This window comes from Pleurodeles waltl, chromosome 7, assembly GCF_031143425.1.
Source record: "Pleurodeles waltl isolate 20211129_DDA chromosome 7, aPleWal1.hap1.20221129, whole genome shotgun sequence".
NCBI lineage: Eukaryota > Metazoa > Chordata > Amphibia > Caudata > Salamandridae > Pleurodeles > Pleurodeles waltl.
In genome coordinates, this window is record NC_090446.1 from 647,871,035 (window position 1) to 647,898,252 (window position 27,218).

Sequence of the window (27,218 nt, forward strand, 5' to 3'; positions counted from 1 at the left end):
GCGGCGAGCGGGAAAATAGAGACCAACTCGTTGCCACGCAGCCTCTTTCATGGGTGAGGCTTGACACTTCAGGGGCACGTAACCCAAAAGCATTCTAAGTGCTTCCTGTGCCGTGACCTCACCAGGACCTAATTGCCGGCTGCCTTACTGCGTGGCGGCGGCCCATTGCTCCACTGACCCCCAGATGTGGCCAGCGAAAACTGCCATATGTGCAGCTCCCCAGAGTTGGGGGGAGCCTTTGCCATAGGTTTCAATCTGATATTTCCAGATTCTGCGCAAATCACTTACCCCCCACCCCTAGTTTGCCTAAAACGTAAATATGGAAAATGCAATTGTGTAATCTAGAAATGTAAATTCCCAATTAAGGCACACAGTTTTCTGGCTTCAAAACCACCCCATTAAAGCAGCGTGCTTGTTGGTCTCCAGCTAGATTTGTGTTACATAAATATCAATCCATGCACTATGTAAATGCATTAAATGGGCAGGTACTTTCAGGTACAGAGTACCTGCAGTCTTTAATTAGAAAGTGAGAATCCGTCGCATCTCTTCACTGATTCAACATTTGTAATGGGAGGGTTGATGCGCTTCTCAATAGGGGTTCAGTTCTTTTAATGGGAGGTTGGATGCAGTTCTTTAATTGGAAAGTGGAAGTGGCAGCACTTCTCATCACAGGCAATACCTGCAGTGAGAGAGTACACATGCTTCTCACTAGGAGTTCAATACTTTAATAGGGGAGTACCAGCACTTCTCCGTAGTCAAGAGTTATTTTGGGATAGTGAGGTCCCACACTTCTCTCTTTCCATTTCAAGTATCTCATATAGTTCAGGTTGGACTTTCCATCTGGGGGAATACAAAGGCAGTGGTTGGTACAGGTCTGTAATGGCAGTGGCTCACATTGGTTCAAGCATTTCACTTTTTTGCTCTCGGCCACAAAGAATCCTTCCCTGTAGTTTCCTTCCAATCACCAATGCTAAGGCTAGTTTCCTCTGGCAGAGGTGGCACTCTTTGCCAAGCTGAGGGCTGCATGATGTGTGGCTGCCCTCCCCACGGAACTCTTCTGAGTATTACTTAAAGGATTTGGTGTCACAAGCCCTCATTGAATTAGCAGCTGCTGCTTTGTAGTTACACCAAGGAAGCCCCCAGTGACTAGAACATTACTTAATTAAACATGGCGACTCAGGCACTTTAATTCTCTCAACTTTTCTGCAAGTTCCATGGACAGAAGAAATGCATTAGCCCTTGAGAAATAAATCATGAAGACTTGACCTCTATACCACAAGCAGCCTTGACCCTAGGAGGGCTCTGCGATGTATTAATCAAACTTTTTTTGTATGGCACTTCATATACTGTACTAATGACTTTTGTAACTGTAAATACTTTGTTGTAAATGAATAGTACTTAAATCTTTCTGAGGTCTCCAAAGTAAGCTTGAGTTGGCTTTTCCAAGATTCAAAACTGTGTCCTACAGGTCATAGCAGCTGTCAGGGGTCTGGAATGTGTCCCTGAGCCCTCTTGCCAGTACCATGAAATAGCAAGTCTGCTATTTGACTCATCACAGGTTTGACCTTTTATATTACCACACGCTGATATAACGTGCTGGTTCAGGTGGAAGGAGCCTGCTTCACTCATCGTGCCACGTTTATGCTCTGGTGGTTACTTTTGTTACGGTTGGTGTAAAAGCAGTCTCCATACCTGTTTTCAAGTTTCAACAGGAGTAAAATCCAACTTCAGGTACCACAGGAGAAAAACAAGAATGAGCTATCACCAGCATGTTATTTATTCCAGAGAACTGGTGCCTGCGTCTGAATATTTAAAAACTGCAGCAGATCACATCTGCACAGGGCCACCTCAATCAGGGAAGCCTCTCTTAGGATGGTGCGGGCCAGAAGGGGTTGGGGAGCGAAAGGCGCCCGACCCCCACTCTGGTACAACAGCGCAGTTGATTGGCTGTTTGGGCTGCTGCGCCCCCAGATGCACTTTTTGTACTTCTGGGGCCGTGCACAGCAATGACATCACAGGCCCTGCCTTTAAAGGGGTGCCACGTCCGGCGGGCACGCTTGTTGCTTGTGCTCACCGACCAGACCCAGGGCTCTAACAACCCACGGAGAGAAATACCCACCCGCCCCCTCCCCCCCATTTTTTTGGAGCCAGTCTATGCTGGAAATACAGTGTGATCATTTTCATAAGGGGGCTCCTAACGTGCTATTTGTTGTATGCTATTTTCCTAATAGTCTATCTCTGCCATCCACCCTCTCATGCGCAAAAGGCCAAAGCAAGCACTGGCCCTTGGCGAGGTGGAGCCTGTGGGTGGCAGGTGCACCCAAGGTAGGTATCCTGGTGGGAAGGTGAGCCTCCTCCACGGTAATACAGTTTGGGAAGGGATACAAATCCCTTTTATGGAGATCCTACCCTTGGGATTCATAGCTGGAGGAGGCGCAGGAACTGGGGGTACTAGCCAATCAGTTGTGATGTCATTCACAACCACCAACGTTGGGGTACACAGGAACAAACTGTTTTAGTCAGTGTTGGGAATTTCTGTGTATTCGACTACTCTGTTAAGGCCAGGCATCCATCGGAAACCCTGTAAATACTTTGTAAATATGATTGTGATTACTGCGTATAAATTTAATGATTGTGATCAATTACTGTATTGTGGACAATAAACATACGGCCACGGGTTCATGACCCCTAAATCCAAAAAAGTGTGGCAAAGCATAAAGCAGGCTTAGGGGGGAGGTGAGCGGTTGTTGGTGGGAGGAGGCATTGGCAATACCCGACCAAATGTTAATTTCATGTGGCACCAATAAGAAACAGTTTTCTTTAAAAAAAAAAAATTCTAATCTAAGGTTAAACTGCTTCTGTGGACAGACAGTTATTTTGGAGGGTGGTTAGGAGTGAAGGGTTTTTGTTTGCATCACCAACCACAAATCTGTCAGGCTCTTAACTTCAGAGCTTACTAATTCAATATTGCTTTCTGAGCAAAAGCTGTGCCAAGAGGTGCCATCTCTTGACACCACTTCAATGCCTATGTGAACCTTTGACTCCTAACCAGTAACTCAAAAGCCACCAGGAAGACCAACATCCCAGTATGTCATTTACAACATTTCACCTTTCCATTTTCTGTGTTGCCCTGTTGCAGTATTTTTCAACTATAGTGTCCAGTTCAGGTCAGAGATGCCAGCTCTGATATGCCACATGTCCTCCAAGGAGTAACCCTGGTATGAGAACAAAGGTGACTACTAACTGATTAGTGGCAGTGTGAGATAGCAACATTTTTCTGTACTGGTGTGTGTACGACCTATTGATCCTGCTTCCTGAGCTTAAAATCTAGTGTGGTAACCATTATAGCCTTCTGCTGAGGGTTAAAGTGGTTGTTAAAGGCCCTGAACCTGAGAAATATGCTCTTCCCCTGTGCCTTGGTCCTATCACAAGGGTGTATAACCTGAGGCAGAAGGTCTAAAAGGTATTAAAATATTCCATTGAATGAGGGTGGAATTTTCTAAATTAAAAACGGAGAAGCAGAAGGACAGCCATTGGAATGTCTGAGCAGAAGGCTTATACCAGCCCAGAGCTAGTCCTTTGTCTTTAATAGCGTTCCCAACATTCAAACTTTCTAATCTCCGTTTAAACCCTTTATTTCATATAGTGTATTTGGTGAACTTGATTTAATGGATGCCTAGGATCCCACCTAGTCTTTTTGCATTTCTTCTTCTCTTTGCCTTCATTGCTGGTCTACTGCCACTTTTGTGTGACCTCCATTGTAGTTAGATGTTCATAGTTACTCTTAGGAGAGTAACTAGTTCACATGACCTTCATCCCAGCTCAGGAGGGGATGCCATAGCCTTCAGGTCCTTGTGCCCTAATACTGCCTCCTGCATCAGGAAGAAGCTGTTGTCTGTCTCAGAGCTGTCATAGAAGCATTTGTGGCCTTTATCCAGGTGACATGGGTTGGTGAGCTAGTACTCCTCAAGGTGCAGAACTTAAAATGACAGTCTCCCTCCAGCTGGAAATAATCCAGGGTGAAGTCCTGCCCAAAATGACAGCCCACTGAAGAGTTCAGCACAAGGAGAGTGACTAGTCAAAGCCCACATGCCAAGAGGCCTGGACTCTGCCCTTGTTCGGGACAGTTAGTGGTGGAAGAGTAGATTTAGCAATAGAGGAGAAATGATCATAATATATTACTAAAGTCAGGTGAACTGCCTTGTAGTAGTGATTCGCTTGTTGGGAGGATTTCCCTATAAAGTCCCTCGCCTCTTCCAACGGAGCCCCCGTTTTTACACAGCTTGCATTTTTTTTGTCTCCGCTCCTAGTGGATGTAGATTCTTTGCAGATACACCCTCAGTGGCTGTGTGGGTGTCTGAAGACCTTTCTGGCATCCACATGTATTTTGTGCTCTGGTGGTGTTGTACCTTCAGACTCCTAGAGCACTTTGAGAAATTCAGACGTTTCTTTCCTGAAGCTTTAGGCCTTGCCCAAATTGTATTTTGTGCCTGTAGAGACCTGAACATTAAACTTTGAGGTTTACCCATAGCCCCTTTCCATCACTGCCACCCTACTTCACCTACTTCGAACCAAAGACCTTCATAGACAACAACCCATTTTTAACTACAAACTTCATGTTTTGCTATGTATCCATGTGAGGACCCTGGAAACCTGAGGCCACATAAGTCAACTGCTATTAATCTGGTTGCAGCCACACGAAACTGTGAAAAGGTTTAGGTATCTCCTAGACTTACTTTATCATCTTAGGACCGAAATAACTTTTTGCCCAAGGTTATTGTATTTGGCCAAAGCTGCTGACCTGCCCTGAGCAGTAAGTACATTATGCTAGATGGGGCGAGCACATTTAGCTACTGTGTAACGACTGCCCAACTGATCCTGATTGTTGTGTTTACGTTTTAACACGAAGGTCTCATCTATTTGCTAAACTGTTACGAACACCTGCCCTCAGAGACTAACGATGCATTCTATTTTGATCTTGTAGAGCATCATAAGATTTCATTTGGAAGTCCGCATCCGTAAGTCATAAGCGTTCTGATTTTCAGAGTCCTGCTATGAATACTCGGCTTATCCAAATGTGTATTAAAGAATTGTTCCTCTGGCCTAATGTCTATTCTTTTTTTGTTTTTACTGTCCTGACTGTTGCACTACGAGTTCAGACTTGTAAAAGTTCCTGGAATAAACCTTGCTTACTTCACCATAACTACTACTGGAAAGTAGAGCAAACCAAGGAAGTCTTAGCTAACCTTAGCAAGAAATAATATCCATGGCTCTGGGGCTGTGATGAAAAATTGAAGATCCAGATTCTGATACTGGCCAGTATTTTCATTCCTGAAAAAGGAGATACCGATCCTAAGGTTCGGAAAGAGGACGTCTACACATTGTTCAGCGCATTTGTTGGGATCTCTGTCATAATAAGGCCATGTCTTGTGATTGTCCCATCAGACAAAAGCTTTTGAGGTTAAAAGTTAAAAAAATATTTAGTCTTACCTATTTATATATCTTTGTTGGTTTTAAACTGTTAACTCTTTCCATTCCTATCAAATTTTATATGCTCACCATGCTGAGCACTGTTCGTTATTCGTCCACTAAACATTCCAACCATTTCAGATATTGTACAGCATTATCGCCAAATATGCCTCACTCAACAGCCTTGCAAACCATACCTCACCCTCCAAATGCTTATGACCTTCGAGTATTTATTTATGCAATAAATAACATCTGAAAGCAACATGTAATTAAGCAACTTACTCAAACCAATAATTTATACTACATTAATAATAGTATGTGTCAGTGGTGAGTGTATACGATAATATGATGATCTCTGTAAAAATGATTTCTACCATTTGTAATAACACCTGTTTCATTAAGAGTGAGGTCCTGGGTATTGCATTTGGTATGCAAGTTAGTTTGCATGGCTGTTGTACGAGTTATTGCAGTGTTCAGTGGTTTTTCAGCTTTAATTCGTAACCATAACTGCACTTTGAAATTTACTTAAAGCCACAGTTGGAGTGTTTTTTTATTTTAAAACATATTAATGTTCTAGCCAAAGCTAACCATAACCTCACCTTCACCTTAGCCTTTAATTTTTTTTTTTCTCCTGTGATTTTATATATATGTATGTATGTGTATATATATGTTCGATGGCATGTGTAGTTGCAAATACACATGCTGTGCATTATCCTGCCATCTAGTGTTGGGCTCGGAGTGTTACAAGTTGTTTTTCTTCGAAGAAGTCTTTTCGAGTCACGAGACCGAGGGACTCCTCCCTTTCGGCTCCATTGCGCATGGTCGTCGACTCCATCTTAGATTGTTTTCTTTCCGCCATCGGGTTCGGACGTGTTCCTCTTTGCTCCGTATTTCGATTCGGAAAAGTTAGTTATTTATCGGAAAATTTGACGGTATTGTTCGCGCTCTGTACCGGTTTAGTGTTAGCACATCGACACCGAAGAAAGAAGCGCTCCAGCGGCCCTTCGGGGCTTCCACTCTCCAGGGGGGCCTGGTCGGCCCGACCGCATCCATCTTCAAACCTCATGGACCAGACCCCCTTCCGCTTCAGCCCCAACTGCCACGCAAAGTATCCTTATACAGACCAACACTTGGTCTGTAATCTGTGTTTGTCTCCGGAACACAGGGAGGATACTTGCGAAGCCTGTCGGGCATTTCGATCCAAGAAAACACTACGAGATCGAAGAGCTCGAAGATTCCAGCTGGTGTCGACACCGGCCGAGCAGATAGACGTCGAGGAAGAGGAGAGATTCTCCATTCGAGATTCAGATTTGGACGAGTCCGAAAGTGAGCAGCCGAAGACGCAGCAACAAACTGTGAGTAAACCAGCCCCGGCAAAGACTCACTCAAAAATAATAAAGGCCAAGGGGATACCACCGCCAACAGGCCATGGCTTAACCCGAAAACACGATGACCAAACATCGGCACCGAAAAAGGCCTCCCAGCAGCCGAAGACATCTGACTCCGGTCGAGATACCGGCTCCGAACAATCTCTGCACTGAGAGTTCGGCACCTCAAAAGTCAAGAAGGTTTCCTCGGAGCCGAAAAATACTGTACAAAAAGCTTCGGTGACGAAACCAGGCTCCTATACAGAAGAGCAAGGCCTTCAAGTCAGTTGCAAGGGCACAGATTTGAACAAGAACTGGGCATGGGAGAGCCAGACCATACCCAGAGGAGGCTGCACATACAAAAGGACACGGGGAAAATCCAAACTCTTCCTCCAATAAAAATCAAGCGACAGTTAGCTTTCCAGGAGACTGAAATGCAGCCAAAAGCGAAAGTGGCTAAAGACAAAACACCACCAAGGTTCTCGCCACAGCAATCTCCATTACATTCGCCACACCTGTCCCCGGTAGCGACACCCCCAATGATACAGTCGCCAACACACACGGGGATGACACAAGATGACCCGGATGCATGGGACTTGTATGATGCACCGGTCTCAGACACTAGTCCCGATTGCTACCCGGCAAGGCCGTCACCACCTGAGGACAGCACTGCATATATGCAGGTGGTTTCAAGGGCAGCTACATTTCATAAAGTAGCAATGCATGCAGAGCCCATAGAGGATGACTTTTTGTTTAACGCCTTGGCATCCACTCACCGCTCATTCCAAAGTTTGCCAATGCTACCAGGCATGTTAAAACACGCCAAACAAGTGTTCCAGGACCCAGTAAAAGGCAGAGCCATCACACCTAGGGTGGAGAAGACATATAAACCTCCCCCAACGGACCCTGTGTTTATCACACAACAATTAACTCCTGATTCGGTGGTAGTGGGAGTAGCCCAAAAGAGGGCGAACTCCCAATCCTCAGGAGAAGCACCACCGCCCGACAAGGAAAGTCGGAAATTCGATGCAGCAGGCAAGAGGGTGGCAGCACAGGCAGCCAATCAATGGCGGATTGCCAATTCCCAGGCTCTACTGGCTAGATACGACAGGGCATATTGGGATGAAATGCAACATCTCATTTAGCACCTTCCCAAGGAGTACCAAAAATGTGCCCAACAGGTTGTTGAGGAAGGACAAACTATTTCTAACAACCAAATAAGGTCGGCTATGGACTCGGCAGACACGGCGGCAAGGACAGTGAACACTGCAGTAACCATTCGTAGGCACGCATGGTTACGGAGCTCCGGTTTTAAGCCTGAAATCCAGCAGGCTCTGCTGAATATGCCATTCAACCAAGAATAATTGTTTGGGCCGGAGGTGGATACGGCAATAGAAAAACTCAAAAAGGACACGGACGCGGCCAAAGCCATGGGCGCGCTCTACTCCCCACAGAGCAGAGGCACTTTTAGAGAGCCACACTTTAGGGGGGGGGGGGGGGGGGGGGTTGTTCCCAACCACAGAGGCTTCCACATCACAATTCAGACCCACATATCAGGGCCAGTATCAAAGAGGAGGTTTTCGAGGAACATATAGGGGTGGACAGTTCCCAAAGACAAGAGGGAAATTCCAGGGCCCAAAAACCCCACAAACCAAACAGTGACTTCAATGTCACAAACCCCACCACTCAACACCAGTGGGGGGGGGGGGGGGAGACTTACCGCATATTACCAAAACTGGGAAAACATAACTACGGACGCATGGGTCCTAGCCATTATCCAACATGGTTATTGCATAGAATTCCTACAATTGCCACCAGATGTGCCTCCAAGAGCACACAATATGTCCAAACAGCACTTAGACCTGTTACAACTATAAGTCCAAGCATTGTTACAAAAACAAGCAATAGAACTAGTACCCAATCATCAAAAAGGAACAGGTGTCTACTCCCTGTATTTCCTAATTCCAAAGAAAGACAAAACGCTGAGACCCATTTTAGACCTCAGAACACTGAATCTTTACATCAAATAAGATCACTTTCACATGGTAACACTTCAAGACGTGATTCCCTTGCTCAAAAAACAAGACTACATGTCAACATTAGATCTCAAGGATGCATATTTCCACATACCCATACATCCTTCCCACAGGAAATACTTAAGATTTGTAATCCAAGGCCTGCATTACCAATTCAAAGTGTTACCATTCGGGATAACAACAGCCCCAAGGGTATTCACAAAATGCCTTGCAGTAGTAGCCGCTCACATTAGGAGACAGCACATGCACGTATTCCCTTACTTGGACGATTGGTTAATAAAAACCAGCACTCAACAACAGTGTCTTCTACACACACAATACGTCATAGAAACCCTACACAAACTAGGGTTCTCTTTAAACTACCAAAAATCACACCGACAACCATGTCAAATACAACAATACTTGGGAGCAACACTCGACACACAAAAAGCGATTACCACTCCAAGTCCACAAAGGGTCCAAGCGTTCCAAAATATAACATCAAGCATACAGCCAACCAACACTACCCAGTAAGGGTTGTAATGAAACTTCTAGGCATGATGTCTTCATGCGTAGCCATTGTCCCAAACGCAAGACTACACATGCGGCCCTTACAACAGTGCCTAGCAACACAATGGACACAAGCACATGGTCAACTTCAGGATCTAGTGTTGATAGACCGCCAGACACACCTCTCGCTTCATTGGTGGAATCCTATAAATTTAAACCAAGGGCGGCCATTCCAAGACCCAGTGCCTCAATACATAATCACACCAGATGCTTCCATGATGGTGTGGGGAGCACACCTCAACCAGCACAGTATACAGGGACAATGGGATGTTCAGCAAAAACAACTGCATATACATCATTTAGAACTGTTAGCAGTGTTTCTATCATTGAAAGCATTTCAACCACTAATAGCCCACAAACACATTCTTGTCAAAACAGACAACATGACAACAGTGTATCACCTAAACAAACAAGGAGGGACACACTCATCACAACTATGTCTCTTAGCATAAAAGATTTGGCATTGGGCGATTCACAATCACATTCGCCTAATAGCACAATACATCCCAGTGATTCAAAACCAGTTGGCCGACAATCTCAGTCGAGCTCACCAACAAACACACGAATGGGAAATTCATCCCCAGATACTACAAACTTACTTTCTACCCTGGGGAACACCAGAAATCGACCTATTCGCAACAAAAGAAAATGCAAAATGCCAAGACTTCGCATCCAGGTATCCACACCCTCAGTCCAAGGGCAATGCGTTATGGATGAGGTGGTCAGGGGTATTGCTTACGCTTTTCCCCCTCTCCCACTCCTTCCTTATCTGGTAAACAAATTGAGTCAAAACAGACTCAAACTACTACTAACAGCCACAACCTGGGCTCACCAACCATGGTACACAACACTACTAGACCTGTCAGTAGTACCTCATATCAAACTACCAAACAGACCAGATCTGTTAACTCAACACAAACAAAAGATCAGACACCCGAATCCAGCATCGCTCAATCTAGCAATCTGGCTCCTGAAGTCTTAGAATTTCGACATTTAGACCTTACACAAGAATGTATGGAGGTCATTAAACAAGCTAGAAAACCTACTACAAGACATTGTTAAGCAAACAAATGGAAAAGATCTGTTTATTATTGCCATAATAATCAAATTCAACCACTACATGCTTCTGCAAAAAACATTGTAAGCTAGTTATTACACATACAAAAATCTAATCTAGCATTTTCTTCTATTAAAATACATCTCACGGCAATATCTGCCTATCTGCAGATTTCAGATTCAACATCACTTTTTAGAATCCCAGTCATCAAAGCATTTATGGAGGGTTTAAAAAGAATCATACCCCCGAGAACACCACCAGTCCCCTTGTGGAACTTCAATATTGTATTAACACGAATCATGGGTCAACCATTTGAACCCATGCACTCTTGTGAGATGCAATACTTAACCTGGAAAGTAGCCTTCCTAATAGCTATCACATCTCTTAGAAGAGTAAGTGAAATACAAGCATTTACTATACAAGAACCCTTTATACAAATACATAAACATAAAGTGGTTCTCCGTACAAATCCCAAATTCTTACCAAAAGTTATATCACCGTTCCACCTAAACCAAACAGAGGAACTCCCAGTCTTTTTTCCACAACCAGATTCAGTAGCTGAAAGAGCCTTACATACGTTAGACATTAAAAGAGCACTAATGTATTACATTGTTAGAACAAAACAGTTTCGCAAAACAATTGTTTGTAGCCTTCCAAAAACCTCATGCAGGAAATCCAATATCCAAACAAGGCATTGCCAGATGGATAGTGAAATGTATTCAGACCTGCTATATCAAAGCAAAAAGAGATCTGCCTGTTACGCCAAAGGCGCACTCCACTCGGAAGAAAGGCGCCACAATGGGTTTTCTAGGAAATATACCTATGACAGAAATCTGTAAGGCAGCCACATGGTCTATGCCTCATACATTCACAAAACATTACTGTGTAGATGTGTTAACAACACAACAAGCCACAGTAGGACAGGCTGTATTACGAACATTATTTCAGACAACTTCAACTTCTACAGGCTAAGCCACCGCTTTTGGGGAGATAACTGCTTACTAGCCTATGCACAGCATGTGTATCTGCAGCTACACATGCCATCGAATGGAAAATGTCACTTACCCAGTGTACGTCTGTTCGTGGCATGAGACGCTGCAGATTCACATGCGCCCTCCCGCCTCCCCGGGAGCCTGTAGCCGTTTAAGTTGAATAAAACCTGTAAATTTTGTAAATACTTAATAGTTTTATACACATTATGTACATACATACCTACTCTTTTGCATGAGCACCTTTACTATATACACAACTCCTACCTCACCCTCTGTGGGGAAAACAATCTAAGATGGAGTCGACGCCCATGCTCAATGGAGCCGAAAGGGAGGAGTCCCTCGGTCTCGTGACTCGAAAAGACTTCTTCGAAGAAAAACAACTTATAACACTCTGAGCCCAACACTAGATGGCAGGATAATGCACAGCATGTGAATCTGCAGCGTCTCATGCCACGAACAGATGTACACTGGGTAAGTGACATTTTCCATATATATATATACACACACACACACACACACACACACACACACACACACACACACACACACACACACACACACACACACACACACACACACACACACACACACACACACACACACACACACACACACACACACACACACACACACACACACACACACACACACACACACACACACACACACACACACACACACACACACACACACACACACACACACACACACACACACACACACACACACACACACACACACACACACACACACACACACACACACACACACACCCCCCCCCCCCCCCCCCCCCCCCCCCCCTTTGTAATGTGGTCCAATATTGCTATCAAGGGGTTCTAGTGACATCCTTGACCACCGTACAACAGGCTAAATGGTTTGTAAACGTCACCAGAACCCAGATTTTGGCAATATAGAATATTACATATTGCGGATTATGTATTTTTCAAATGATGATTTTCTTTTGAGGTAGTTATTTTGAAAACATCTGTTTTCTTAACATTACAGATAACAATGGACACTGATTGCAATTAGAATAGGTTTTTGCAGTGTGAATGGTTTCTGGATTCACATGCTGTGGATTATTGATCCATCTGGAGGTTGGGTCCGTTTTTTTTTCCTTTCCTTTCCTTTCCTTTCCTTTCCTTTCCCTCATGTGGTAGTCTAGTCGTTGGCCATTTGATGCTCTGTTCCTTCTCGGATATCGTCAGACCTTGCCCTGGAAGCCACTGTGCATGCACGCCATCTTCACCTTCTTTTTTCCTCCCTTTGGTCTGGAAGAACAGCAGAAAGCTCTGGAGCAGAAGAAGAAAGCAGGCTACTTAAAAACAAAAAAAAAAGACAAAACACCTGATAGCAGAAGGAAACAGCACAGCGATTGACCAACATCGAGGGAAACTTGTTTTCCAGCGTAAACCACCAAAGTAGGAATATTTTCTTAGAGGCAGCACATCAACCGTGGGGGTCACGAAATGGAACAGAAAACGAGTTTGGCGCACATCTTCTTTAGATTCTTTCGGAAGTTCCAATACAGGTCCGCCCAAAAGATACCCACAAAGTCGGCAGTCTCTTTTTATCAAAGGATCACAGGTCAGAGGAGTGCAACAAATACATTGGGTTTCAACTAAAGACCTTGGATGCCATGAAGACCATGTAAGGAAGGGTAGAGTGCACATACACCTAGTACCAGCAAAAAATAGGGTCCAGCAAAGTTGAAAAATCTGGGGTGACCATGCAGAAAGTGCAGGTTTCTCACAATGTCTCTGACTATATTGTGTTTAAGCAAATTATTTAACTATACTACAGGCGATGTCCGTGTTTGTGATAGCTCTCGTGTTCAACAAACCTCTTTTTGACTGGAAAGATCGTTTTTTATAAGTATTTCTTGTGGCAGATGCATTTTATTACATACACTACAAATTCTGTTCTGCATCTTGTTCTTTTTACTCTATTTTACATCAGAACTACCATTCTGCATGGTTCAATTATATCGTCAAACCTTCAGAAAGTGCCTTATTGCTACTAAAAACATGTTGGCTGTACAAACAAATAATTTTAAAGTGCACTAAAACTCATGTTATGCAATACAAAATATTGCTCTGGTGTCTGTGATGAATTTAAGATAATAAAATCACATGTTTGAGTAACATAGCTGAATATCGCTCACATTAGTTTGTGTCTCTCTAAAAAGTTGGTATGTATTGCGAGGTGCACCAGAGAGTCTAATGGTGCTTGGAGAAAGCACCAGGGGCTGGACACTATTTCTCTGGTACACCATGCAATAGAATATAAATATATAGTATAATATAACATAAATATCGATTAGTTCTGTTGATGTAAAATACGATACTGTTCATTTGTCAAAGTAAAAAAAAACACTGGTTTGACATTAATTTATTAATTGTTATTCTGTGAATTAGAGCGTTCCCTGTCCTTAAAGCTACCCACCTCCCTGGGTAAGCTTTGGTCTACCCTGTCCCACTGTCCTCCTAGTCAAGTGCTATATGGGTGAACTTGATGCTTAACCTTTTGGACTTTATGTTGGGCTGGTCCCAGGATATCAGAGGCAAACGAACCCAGTTGCTACAATTGGGCCAGTAAACCCTGTTTACAATGTGGCCACCGAACTGGTTCTAACACCGTGCATGTCTTTTTTATACTGGCAATACTAACTGCAAATTATGTTTTTATAAAAGCGGATTACATTTGTAAAGTAAAAGCGAATCAAAATCTTAAATCCAGTAGAAATGTAGGTCATTATGCTTTAATCACCTCGCCTTGCACACTCATTAAATAATCCATACACCCAAAATGTGCTTTATGTGTGAGCGCTCAGTACATGGGCCGCCAGATGCAGGGATCTGTACAATGTGTGTCTGCGCACCTCTGTGGCTTAGTCAATATCTTAAATGTCCCTTTTCTCTGGTTTCAGATCTGTGCCATTATTGGCGGGACGTTCACGGTGGCAGGCATCTTGGACTCTTGCATTTTTACAGCCTCAGAAGCCTGGAAGAAGATCCAGCTAGGGAAAATACAGTAACATTCGGCTCCCGGACTGCGCAGGCTAAAAGGGAAGACACCTGATCATCAACTGAATTTTTTTTTAAACAAAATACTTGTATGGGTGGTGGTATTTCTTCAATGTGACCAGTTCCACTCAGTGGCCCTGCTGTATAAAGGGTTGTTTCTCGTTTCTGGGGTTCCTTTCATGACGTCACGTTTTTAATAGAAGTCTTGGAGCAAGAAAAGCACGTCCTTCGCCTGGTGCCGTGTTGGTTCATTTTCATCGTGAACTTATCTCTGCTGCGAACAGCGGTGTCTGGCGAATAATCGTTTTCATCGATGTTAACAAGAACTCGTTTGACTTCCTTGCTCCCCTTGTTCTGTGGGCTGTATCCTCCTCTGTTTAGTTTACAGAATTTAGTTAATCAATTTCCCATCCCGGTTGCAGAATTTTTCCGTCACAAAACTATATTTTTAACTAAGTAATCGTTTGCCCTCTGCCACAATAGTGTGTCTTTGAAAGACATGTCTGGAAACACACAGATTTCATGGGAAGAGGTCATCTTGATTATTTTGCCTCCTACATGCCTCGTTCAATTCCATTGTGAGCATTGTTGCCTCTTAATGATTTTTTTCCATTTATCTGGTGAGACCAACATTCGATGATTGTGTATGGAAAATCTCGTGCCCCATGCCTGTTGCAGGCACACATTTATGCCCCAAACCTCTGCTGTCCTTACCTTTGTTTACATTTATACATTTGAGGGGTATTTTTGTTCAACCTGTAGCCCATAGTAGAGATTTCTGGTCCCTCACTTTCTTTTTTCTTTTCTAAGATGTCCTATTTCCCAATGGCACATTGAATGTTTACGAAAATGTTACATTTTGAAGGAAAATTACATTGTATTTTAACTCTTCTGGTGCCATTATTGAGGTGCCATCAATGAGTATTATATTTTAAGACGTAAACTATCCCTTGCAGGCTAGAAGTAGCAGAACGGTAAAATGAAGTCTGCCTCTGCATTCCAAAGGCTTCTCTAAGGTCGTATCCTTCTGGTCATTTTTTTTTAAGTGCCACTATAGTCTCTCTGCTCACCCTGTGTATCTTTGGTACTTCGTAGACAATCCGGACAGATCATGCACCAGGCAAAGCTGCATGTTTTTGATGAATGAACCGTATGATGGTGTTTTTATGCATCTATGTTCCCTGCACAAATCTGTAGGTTGACATGTCACAGTATTTTTGAGCGAATTGCCTTAACCGTTTCAATGCCGTGGTGAACTGGCTGGTTACAATTTTGTATATTGCAAGACGGGTTGAATGCTCAAACGTCACTGAGACGGAGGCAAAGCCAGTCAAATTCTAAACTTCTCGGAATGTGGCTGAATCGTGCTCTCCCAGATGCATTTCACAACTAGCCAGTTGGAAGACCTTACAGTTTCATTTTAATCTAGTCTGGTTAAAATATGGGCTGACTGAGAACAGTTTAAAGGCCATAAAATAGGCAAAATATACTCTTTGAGCAGTAAACTGGTTGGAAGTAGTTCCGGGGCATTTAATATTGTGGGATCTCTTATCGGATGGACACAGCATGTTACTAATGGTATTCTAGCTCCTCCAGCAGGTCTGACAGCTACCTGGCAAGGGTATTCTCTTTGTGAATGACTTTGACCTGTATGAGGTACCACACCAACTGCTGTATGTATTTTGTACCGTGTGCGCCTCCTGCCAGCAGAGATTACATTGCCAAACCAAATTAAATGCAGCTTCAGCTGCTTGAAGGTTGACCTGGAATTCCTTTCATGTGCATTCATTCCTTTTAATTGTTCACAACTACTAAGTTCTCTATTGATGTTCGTAGTTTTCCTTTTCCGACACATTGGGGGAGGGTAGAGGGTGAAATGCAGTAAGAGTGAAAGAGAAACTTCAGAATTAGTGTGTAAGTGGTGTTTTATCACAAAAAAGGATATGGAAACCAGCTATCGGGAGATTTTAACAAAGCATTGGCTTAAGACAGATGTTGCAAAATTTGAAGGTTTGGGGAAAGTGGTAATAATGTAGATTTGTTCATCTGTAATTTTTCTGGGCACCCAATAAAGGCTATTCAGCCCCCACTCACAAGTATGGTAGTAAGGCTGGAGTAAGCAGACCTTTGACTCTAATCAACCATTCTGTTTTCCTGCTGTTTAAAACAATGTAAACGCAACAGACTGATCTTTGACACTAACCTGTCAATGAAAGCCCATTTTAATGAGTCCATGGACCAGCATCTGTGAAAGAAACAAGTAATTAAGTCCTGTCTACAAGAGCAACCTCATTAAGTCATAAAGCAGTTGTGACTGCAATAGTAGATTATAGCACCTCTCTTTTGTCGGAAGTCTTAACAGCAGTGTTTACCACTTTGAAGACATGCAGAAGGATAGGTCCCCAAATCGGTATAAGGCCTTGCAGCTCCAGGCATATGGAGAAAGATCTCCTACATTAGGCTTCCTAGTCACATACTGATCTTAAAAAGATTACTCTAAAGTCATCAATGGTTCTGCTGCAGGATATTTTAAATGTGCACTAGGAGCATGATTAGGAGTTCAGTGGACGGGATGACCTGTCCGCCAAACTTCCAACAGGGAGGTTGCCGCCATACTGGCTACCTTCCCGCCAGACCCATTACGACTTTCCCGCTGGGCCAAGAATTCCGCCTGTCAGCCCAGCGTGAAAGTGGCTGCAGCATTGTCGCGGCTCGTAATTGAGCCGGCAGCAATGGTGTCGCCGCAGGGGGCACCAGCACTCTCACATTGCTCACTGTCTGCACAGCAATGTAAGGGTGCTGGGAAGGGGGACCCTTGCCAAGTGCATGGACAGTGCAGGGGCCCCCCCCTGTGGGTCCCTCACCTGTTCTCCGCCAGCCTTTTCATGGCGTGATACCGCCATGAAAAAGCTGGCGAAGAACCGGGTTGTAGTCAGCAGGGCGGTGCTGCATGCAGCGCTGCCTTGGCATATTCCAACCTCCACCCGTCTGGATCATCGATCACGGTGGTACCTTGGGGGTCTGACTGCCAGGGTCATATTGTGGCGGTCAGACCTGAACGCCACTACGAGGCTGGCTGTCTCAAGACCACCAGCCTCGTATTGAGGCCCTAAGTGTGTGTGTGTAAATTGGTGTCTTCGTAAAGTGTCACCAACTGTGTACCAGTTATTTTCCTGGAGATCAGAAATGCAGTACGAGGAGGAGAATGGTGCTTGTTGGTGGAGTCAGCTACACCAGCTCTAAATCGTTCCTAGTCCAGTTTCTGAGAACACTAAAAAACATTTTTAGTTTTACATGACTGCACAACTAGACAGGTGGGTTTTCAATCTTCTACAGAAAGTTTGTATGACTGCTTGGGTTTACATGCAGAAAAATCCAGCATAATCATGTCATTTATAAAGTTGTGTTAACTGTGATTAAGTTTCATTAAACAAAACCTTGCTTGTGGAGCCACAAAGCAATGGATTCCAGATTACATTATGCTTTATAATATAGGGAAAGGCTAGAAATGCATGTCTATCTTAGTATACAGCAAATACACAGGTTGTGGCCCAGAAACCCTTAATCGAATATAGCCCAAATAATTAGATTATGTTGGTATTGCTTTTCTCAATTGTGTGATTAAAGTGGGAGATAAAATGCGTGGGCATTGGGAATCTGAAAAAGGAGTGCAGCCAAAGAAGTGTATCTTGGAAACCTTTACAAGCGGTGTGGCATATTTTAAGGTTACAGCCTAAAACGTGAACTAAAATATAGTGCTTGCACATCATGCCATAAAACATTATTTGGATGCCTCTCTCTAGGAAATTCCTGTTCATTACCTGCACCCAAGTATAATCGATATTTGTAAAGTTAAGGACATAGGCCTTGTAGAGACCCGTTTCAATTACAGCAGATGCTGAGAACTAGCAGTGCCTACCACACCTGAAGCCCTGAATGAGTTCATTTTGCCCACCCCTTGCTGACCTGTGGTGTCCTGTAAATGTTACATTTGGCACGTTCCCCTTAAAGCCTCAGCACTAGTCTGTATGGTTTGACCTATTCTATTCTGAGTTCTTGTAGCGCATAGCTACCGTGCCTCTTAGCGCTAGAACAAAGTCCAGATAAGGGGCGCTTGCCTAGGTGCTAAAAAGAGTAGCGCCAGGATATTACGGCCTTACTAAAGGACAGTTCATTGGACAGCTGAAATATTTCCAATGGAAGGGAATTCCAGAGACTGGGACCGGAAAGGAAAATAACTGGAAATGAGAGAGCCATTTCAAGGCTTGGCCTTCAATACACAGTTTAGAAATCCTATGAATAAGTGTGGATTGGCATAGTATATCAAAGGCCGCACTTGTATCTAATAAAGTAATGGCTCTGATAACGCGTCCCCTTTATGATAATTAATTACCCATCAGGACTCATTTTAGGCCAATGAATCTTTTGACCCAGTTGAGAGACACCTTAGGACGAGATAGCTAATCAATATGTCAATACGTCAATAATGTCATCAATATTTATCACGACAATACACTTCACTTTAGTCAAAGTCATTAATCAATACAAGATTCTACCATGACCTGGCAGCCATGAATAACCACACCACTTTTGTAGAATTTTATAAGTTTTATTCCCTATTAATTACAATCTAAAAGCAGATGCGTTAATCTCAACATCAAGAAACATAATAGCATAGTCACGATATGGCAACTTTGGTAAGATTTCATTAATGCGAGAATCACAAACATTAGAACATAACACGGCGTGAACATAGATCAAGTGTAGCAGAGTCTCAATAACGCGTCAGTTCAACAAAGCATAGATTCGGTCGTTTGTCAATTTGCGTCAGTTTAGTGGATACCTGTCCTAACCACTGATCAGCATTCGCATGTTGGGCTTCAAGCAAAACGATTTAGAACACTAATTTGGAAAACATCTAACTAAGGTCTCTGTCAAAAGTAAGCAGTTGGTACCTAGAAAAGAAAAGCAAACAGACAATTCACAATTGCATTGTCATAATTACCCTCCAAAGTTTAGATCAGCGCACAGGTTCAGTATTTGTCTTCAGGACATCAGTCAATTCGCCATCAGTCAGAACTCAAGTCCCCAAACAGAGTGACAAAGTTTCTGGATAAAATCAATAGCATTCCCTACCTAATACCCCTGACTTCCAGTGACATGGGGTTTTTATCCCCTTTCCATCGTACATTCCCCCAAGATTTTATTGGACATTTGTTATACCCCACTATCTTTAACCTATCAGAAAACACAGTAGGTCACTTAACTCTTCACCCCATATTATTTTACAAGTCTTTGATTGGTCTCCATAATTGACGTCTTCAGAGGTGGCACGTCCGGTATGATTTAATCCTTCTGTAATTCTTTGCACATCTTTTGGTCAGTAGCTCCATTGTCTTCACCGGTTTGAATGACCTTGTACATTACATTTAATCTACACTGTTCTTTTTATTTTAACATTATTCTGCAAGCAAGGAAAAGCTATGAGAATGGATCTAACATGGTTACATTCATCTTTTAGTTTGAAGAGAGAGAACATACGGGGTCATGTCCTTTTGTGAGTCAGCACACTGCAAAATAGAAAAATACATTTAATATGAGAGCCAAGCAGCTAAGCTTTGGCTCATGCTAACTTAAGGCCTATAAGGATTTTAGCACAGATTCAATAACGCAATCATTAGTACAAACTTATTGGACATAATATAAACATTTTAATCATCATTATTAGTCTACGTATACATTGGCGGCCACTCCCCGTGGTCATAATTCAGGTGCACGTTTTAAACAAAATTATAGTTTCTATGCAGCATTATCACATATTAATTCATAAACTTTTTATGTTAATATAGATTATATGAACTACGCTCTCTCAGTCCCTCCTCTGATGACGTTTGTCATCGCACAAACCTTTCCCTGTGACCTTTCACTTTTAATTTTTCACCTAGCACATAATGCGCATTTCAACATCTTGTCCCTTGTGTGAACTCTCCCAAATTTCATTAGACATTTTCTCCTTTTCATTTTCTTCATTCTTTTTATTCCTCTTTGTCCAATTTCTTTTAATTTTGTCATTAATTTTGTATGCTCCCCATAAACCTTATAAACAGGCCAGAACATTTAATAGACCCCCTAGTATTTTTGCAAGTACCCCATTCCAAATATTGCTAAACCAGCTCCCTACTCTGGCAATTCCTTTTCCCACTTTCTCCCACACTCCAGGTTCCTTCAAATCTGCACTATTTTTAGTTAGGTTAGTAAGCATACCTCTAATCTTTTTACTATTATCAGGTATATATGAGCAACAATGACGCTCGTTGAGCATCTTGCAGACTCCGCCGCTCTTTGCTAAACGAATGTCTAAAGCAAGCCGATTTTGAAGAGTCATAGCTCTTTCCGCAGCAAGTTCAGTATCCATCAGGAGTATGGCCCCTGTAAAATTTGTCAGCATGTTATCCACAACTTTCGAATTTTTATGGAGTTTAAAATAACCCCTACTGAAGGAATTATTGCTCTAAATATGTCACCAACGACAGCAGCCGCTGTCTCTCGTTTTTGTCTCGCATGTTGTAATTCAGACGTTTTAGGTATTTGTTTTAAGTCATCAATCTGGTAAATCTTTGGGAAAACTATTCCCAAATAACATGTCCCATACCATCCCTTAGGGAGACGGTAATAAGCATTAAGTCCACAAATATAATAGATACCAGGGATTGCTGGATCCTGTCCATTTAACATGAATATCCATTTACTCTGAAACAAAAACACATGCCTGCATTCACTCGTTCCCACAAATAGTGTCATGTTCAGATTTCGGCCAATATATACACAAAGCCTTCCTACATGCAATGCATCTATAGCTAATTTGCCTTGCATCTTTATTGCGGTGTAAGCATAATCATTTGCATATGTGTGTTTTTTCTAGCCCCTTTTCTAATCTTTCCTTCAATGCTTTGCGTCTATCATCCGTGTGATCTAAAAAGCTTTTCTCTACAGGTGTCAATAAGCAAGTCAGATTATTGCGGTGTGCATAAGCTGTCCCAAATGTAAGCGTCGGTTCAAAGAAACCTCTAACTAATTTTATATTATGCTCCTTAGCTAACTTATTCAGGAACTCAATCACAGGCACAAAAGAAAACACTACATCCAAATTTCTATAAAAATATTGCACATGCTCTTGATTATAGAATCTTGTTAAAAGCAAGCTACAACTTATCCCGTAAGTTAAACGAAGACTATGATAGGTGACTTCTTCTTCTACTGATGAAGGAATCTTTGTGCACACAACAGTTTTTCGCATCCATGGTCTCCACATATTCATTCAGCAAGCGATAGAAGACATTAGTAGAAAGTTCCCCTTTTGAGTTAGTTCCCTCATGCAAGTGTCTTGTATCCTGCTCAAACTTTTCCCATGGTGTTAGTGTAGTAGTCTCCGGTTTTGAAGCATTGTTAGTCACTTTCTTATCCAACCACGGCATTCCCACAATCACACATACAATTATTATTGCACACACAATACCTATTATAAGACTCAGCCAACCACACACTTTACCCTTTTTGTTACTACCTCTATTATAAGCCATGTCTGTAAAGAATCAGATAGCACAACAATAATCAACTTGAGGACAAAATAAAGAACTCTCTTTTTTTTTTTTTGATGCAAAAGTCTTTCTCTCCGCGTATATTTACAGCGTTTCACTCACTCCAGGACCCTTTTTTAAAAAAAATCAAGTTAGCAGCTTGCCATAATCGGGTTTTCAAAGTCAAATCAGGTTATCAATGTCTTATCCGGTAGTTCATAAGTCTCTTTCTCAGTTATCAATTTCGAAATTTTGGTTTTAACAAAGTCTCTTTCTTTAATTGATATTCAGGTACCGTAATATTGGCCTGGTACTTCTCGATCAAAACAGAACGCTAAGAATTCTTGTTGCCTTTCAGATGTTGTTGCATATGGCCAATCAGGACCTGCATACCTTCTATTTGCGGTTCTTTTCCTTTTCAATCTGCGCTCGCCTTGCAATTCTCCTTCACTCAGATCTTCTGTTCTTGTGGTATCGGTTTCTTCTGTTATTGTTTCACCTGGTACGACCTTTTCTTTCGCAGCCTGCTTCTCTGGCCAGTTCTCTCCCTTATGTGCCTTTTTCCTGCTTGTCCTTTCAGGACTCTGAACAGCACCCTCCTCTTGTGCTATGGTGTTTTCTCTTGATGGACCTGCAGCTGGCTCGGGATGCCGGTGTACTTTGATCTCTCTCTACTATTTCCCCTTCTTCTTCTGGATCTGTAACAGGTTCAAGCTCTAACCCGTATCCGTCTGCTTCTGGGAGAACCTCTCCTTGATTTAGTTCTCCTGCTGCCTCTACTGAGATAGGTACATTGTCACCTCTCTCGAACTCGTTTATTGTTTGAGGGACTAGGCTGTTCTCAGTGGGCTTTCCTGCAGTCTCAGTTCCCTCTTGGCTATTTTCAGGCCCTGAGACTTCCCTCTCTGGAACTGTTGAGTCGGAAACTTCAAGTTCCTCATCAGTTGGACACGTTACCTTCTTTGTGTGACTGGCATGTATCCAGTTTGGAACGCCTGCACATTTCACAGCAGTGGTTGTTGTCAATATTACTTGATATGGCCCCTTCCAGCGCGGCTCCAAACACGACTTTCTCACGTGCTTCTTGACAACCACCCAGTCACCGGCTTGCAGGGTGTGACCTAGATCACTGATCAGTGGCAATGTGTTAGCTTCCACCTGGTGAGAAAAAGAGCGAACCACATCAGCCAAACCTTTGCCGTAGTCCAACACCATATCATCCATGCTATTCACAAGAGCATTTGCAGGTACTGCGGGCAGCCTCATAGCTCTACCCATAAGGATCTCGTGTGGTGATAGTCCTGACTTCTTATGAGGGGTGATCCTCATCGACATCAGCACTAAGGGCAATGCATCTGGCCATTTCATATTGGTAGCTGCGCACATCTTCGCCATTCTCGATTTCAAGGTACCATTCATTTGTTCTACTAGTTCTGATGCTTCAGGGCGGTAGCTACAATGCAGCTTCTGTTCAATGTCTAATGCGGCACACAAGAGCTTAGGGGCCCAGATGTAGCAAGGTCAGAATTTGTGATTCTGAAATTGCGAGTCGGTGCGACTCGCAATTTCAGAATCGCAAATCCTGATGCAGAACAGTGTCTCAGACCCTGTCTGCGACTCGCTATGGAGTCGCAAAGACCCACCTCATAAATATTAATGAGGTGGGTCGCATTTTGCAACCCCATAGCTAGTCCCTGCACTCACAGGGATGGTGGCCTGCTGAAGTCAGCAGACCTCCATGTCTGTGGCTGCTTTTTCAATAAAGCAGTTTATTTTTTATTTTGCAGCCCGTTTTCCTTAAAGGAAAACGAGTTGCAAAATAAAAAAAATAACAAAACCATTTGGTTTCTTTTTTCAGTGTAGGCAGTGGTCCATTGGACCACTGCCTGCTCTGAAAAAAACTTTTTGGCAACATTCACAAAGGGGAAGGGGTCCCATGGGGACCCCATCCCTTTTGCGAATGAGTTACCACCAGTGTGACACTGGTGGTAACTGCGAATTGCTTTGCGACCGCATTCGCGGTCACAATGCAATTCTGCATTGTGATGCGAGTCGCAAATAGGAAGGGGACACCCCTTCCTATTTGCGAGTCGCATTCACAATTTGCAAGTCGGTACCGACTCGCAAATTGTGAATGTGCATCACAGAAGGCTGTTTGCATGGCGCAAACTGCGATTTTCGCAGTTTGCACCATGCAAACGGCTTACTACATCTGGCCCTTAATCACCTCATTGTCGAAGTGTCTGCCCCTATCTGATTCTATAGAGACCGGAAACCCGAACCTGGGTATTAATTCCCTAAGTAGCAGTTTTGCAACCGTGAGACTGTCATTTCTACGTTTGGGGTAAGCTTCAATCCAGTGGCTGAAAACACACACAATCACCAACACGTACTTCAATCCTCCACAAACAGGCATTTCAATGAAATCCATTTGCATCTTGCTAAATGGACCGCCAGCTCTCCCTATGTGGCTCAGAGTTACCACAGTCCCTTTTCTGGCATTCATCTGTTGACAGATGATGCACCTGTGACAAGTAACCTCTGCGGCATGTCTGAATTTTGGGTTAAACCAATCAATTTTGAATGACCTGATCATTGCATCTCTCCCAAGATGTGCCTGTCCATGGTAGAGCCTCGCAAATTGTGACAGAAGACTGTTTGGCAAAACCAATTTCCCCTCCTCTGAGACCCATAAGTCGTCAGTTCTTTGTACACATTGCATTCGCTGCCAGGAGTGTTTTTCCTCTTTGCTAGCACGACCCTGTAGTGTTTTTAGCTCATCTAGTGTATCAACCACCCTTAATGCAAGGTTCAAACATGTCATTTTAGGTTTGTGTTAAGACAGACAAAGAACAAGCAACACGTTCATGACAAAACAGTAGAAAAGGTTTTGTGTAATCAGGCATACCCAAAGCTGGTGCCCTGCACATGCACTCTCTCAATTCCATGAATGACTCAAGCTCCTCTTTGGATAGGGTTATGGTGTACGGTTCATCCTTAATCTCTTTGCCTGTCAGCTTTATCAATGGTTTTGAGATAATTGAGAAGTTGGGTATCCACTGGCGACAGTAGCCCACCATTCCGAAAAACATCCTGACATCTCTTTGTTGTCGGGGGGTTCATTTGCAAAATGGCTGTCACTCTTTCCTTCAGTATCCTCCTGGACCCTTTCTCAATCAAGTGTCCTAAGTACTTTACTTCTTTCTGACAGTACTGCAGCTTCTTTGGCGACACTTTATGTCCGTTCTTTCCTAAGTGATTCAGTAAGGCAATTGTGTCATACCTACAGTCATCTTTTGTCCTAGATGCAATCAGCAAGTCATCAATGTACTGCACTAGAGTCGAATTGAAAGGCAGTATTAAGGATTCTAGGTCCTTTTTCAATATCTGATTGAAGATGGACGGTGACTCAGAAAACCCTTGAGGAATTCTGCACCACCTGTACACCTTGTCCAGGAATTTGAAACTGAATAAAAACTGGCTGTCCTCATGAAGAGGCACCAAAAAGAAAGCTTGTGACAAGTCTACAACGGTGAACCATTCAGCATCACACGGAACCTGAAACATGATCACTGCCTGGTTTGGCACTATGGGGGCAACACTTCACCACAATCTCATTTATTTTTCTCAAATCCTGCACAATTCGAACCTTTCCACAAAGCTTTTTCAGACCCATTATCGGTGATTTACCTGGGCTGCTCAATACTTCCTTCAGGACTCCTTGTTTCACAAAGTCCGCGATTATTTGTAACACCTGGATAAGAACATCTTGTGCCATATGATATTGTGGCACCTGGGGAAACACTGCATTTGGCTTCACTTGTACTTTAACTGGTTCTACTCCTTTTACCAGTCCCACTTCTTTTCCTGTCAAATCCCACACTTTCTCTGTCACCGTTCCCTGTAACTCGACAGGTAAGTCAGACTGTAAGCATCGGGAACAATGTTATCAAAGGGTAATCTTCTTTTGCAGTTCCTGTCTCTAACTTTGTGAACTGACCATCATCCCCTTTATCATCGCTGTTTGTCTGTACCTCAATTCCATTGTTGGTACAGGTAATTGAACATTTCGTTTTGCATAGTAAGTCTCTTCCCAGTAGGGATACAGGACTCGAATCGCAGACTACAAACTTATGCAGTCCCTGGAAGTTGTCAATCTCAACTTGCACTGGATCTGTAATCGGATTTGTCAAGTACTGGTTTGCTACTCCGACCACTCTTATAGTACGCCCTGAAAGTGGTAATTTTGGAACCTCTGCACTTCTGACTGTGGAGCGTGGAGCTCCGGTATCAACCAGGAATGAAACCTTGTGACCCATTACCTTTCCCTCTACATAGGGTCCCCTCTGATCTACTTCTAGGGACACTGCAAGTCTGCACTCTTCACTTTCTGAACTGTCATCCGACCATTCCTCATTCATTCCATCTTCACCACGCAATGGGAATTGCTGTACTGTATTATTTTGGCTCATCACTTGACCTGTGACCTGCTGAGGAAGCATCCCCTGCTGCTGTCCCATTGGAGCTAATAGTAGTTGCATTTGCTGTCTAGGTACCATGGGAACCTGCTGTTGTACTTGCTGCATTTGCGCTGGTTGGACACGCTGCATTTATATTTGCTGCATGGACTGTAACCCTTGCATCTGAACCATGTTATTTTGGAAGTTTGAGTTTTGATTTCTCAACTTTGGACCTCTTATATTTTGCAATGTACCGACATTAGTGCTTTGTTGAATGACACCATCCTGCACTACATTTGGGCATTCCCGCTTCCAATGCCCCACGCCCCTGCACGCGTGACATGGTGACATCTTTTTCATCCCTTGTGCGTCATTTTGAACCACAACAGTATTCAAGTCTGGACTGCGATTCACAAAACCTCGACCTCTCGGTAGTGCCTGAAACACACCATTCCCTTGCGGTTGCTGCTGTATCATTTGTTGAATTCCATTTCCCTGCATTCCTGCCTGCGCAGCCCTTATCTGCATCACCATCACTTTCTCCTTTATTTTTTCTGCTTCAGCTCAATCTCATCACTACAGTATTTTGCATACTGCAACACCTCATCAATCAGCTTCGCTTGCCAACAAATCAAATGATTCTTAATCATCTGGCTAACCTCTGGTCTCAGCCCTTCAACAAATC

At 43.2% G+C, this 27,218-nt stretch overlaps 1 protein-coding gene across 2 annotated transcripts in view; it reads left to right on the forward strand.

Moving 5' to 3' along the window:
• The window catches only part of ERGIC1 (endoplasmic reticulum-golgi intermediate compartment 1), a 270,638-nt gene extending 254,373 nt beyond the window's left edge, over window positions 1-16,265 (forward strand). For both annotated transcript variants that reach the window (XM_069244648.1, XM_069244649.1), the window contains one exon: window positions 14,400-16,265. In XM_069244648.1, coding sequence (XP_069100749.1) covers window positions 14,400-14,507 — 108 coding nt within the window. In that variant the 3' untranslated portion in view covers window positions 14,508-16,265. The remainder of the gene's footprint in view (window positions 1-14,399) is intronic.
• The last annotated feature ends 10,953 nt before the right edge of the window (window positions 16,266-27,218 follow it).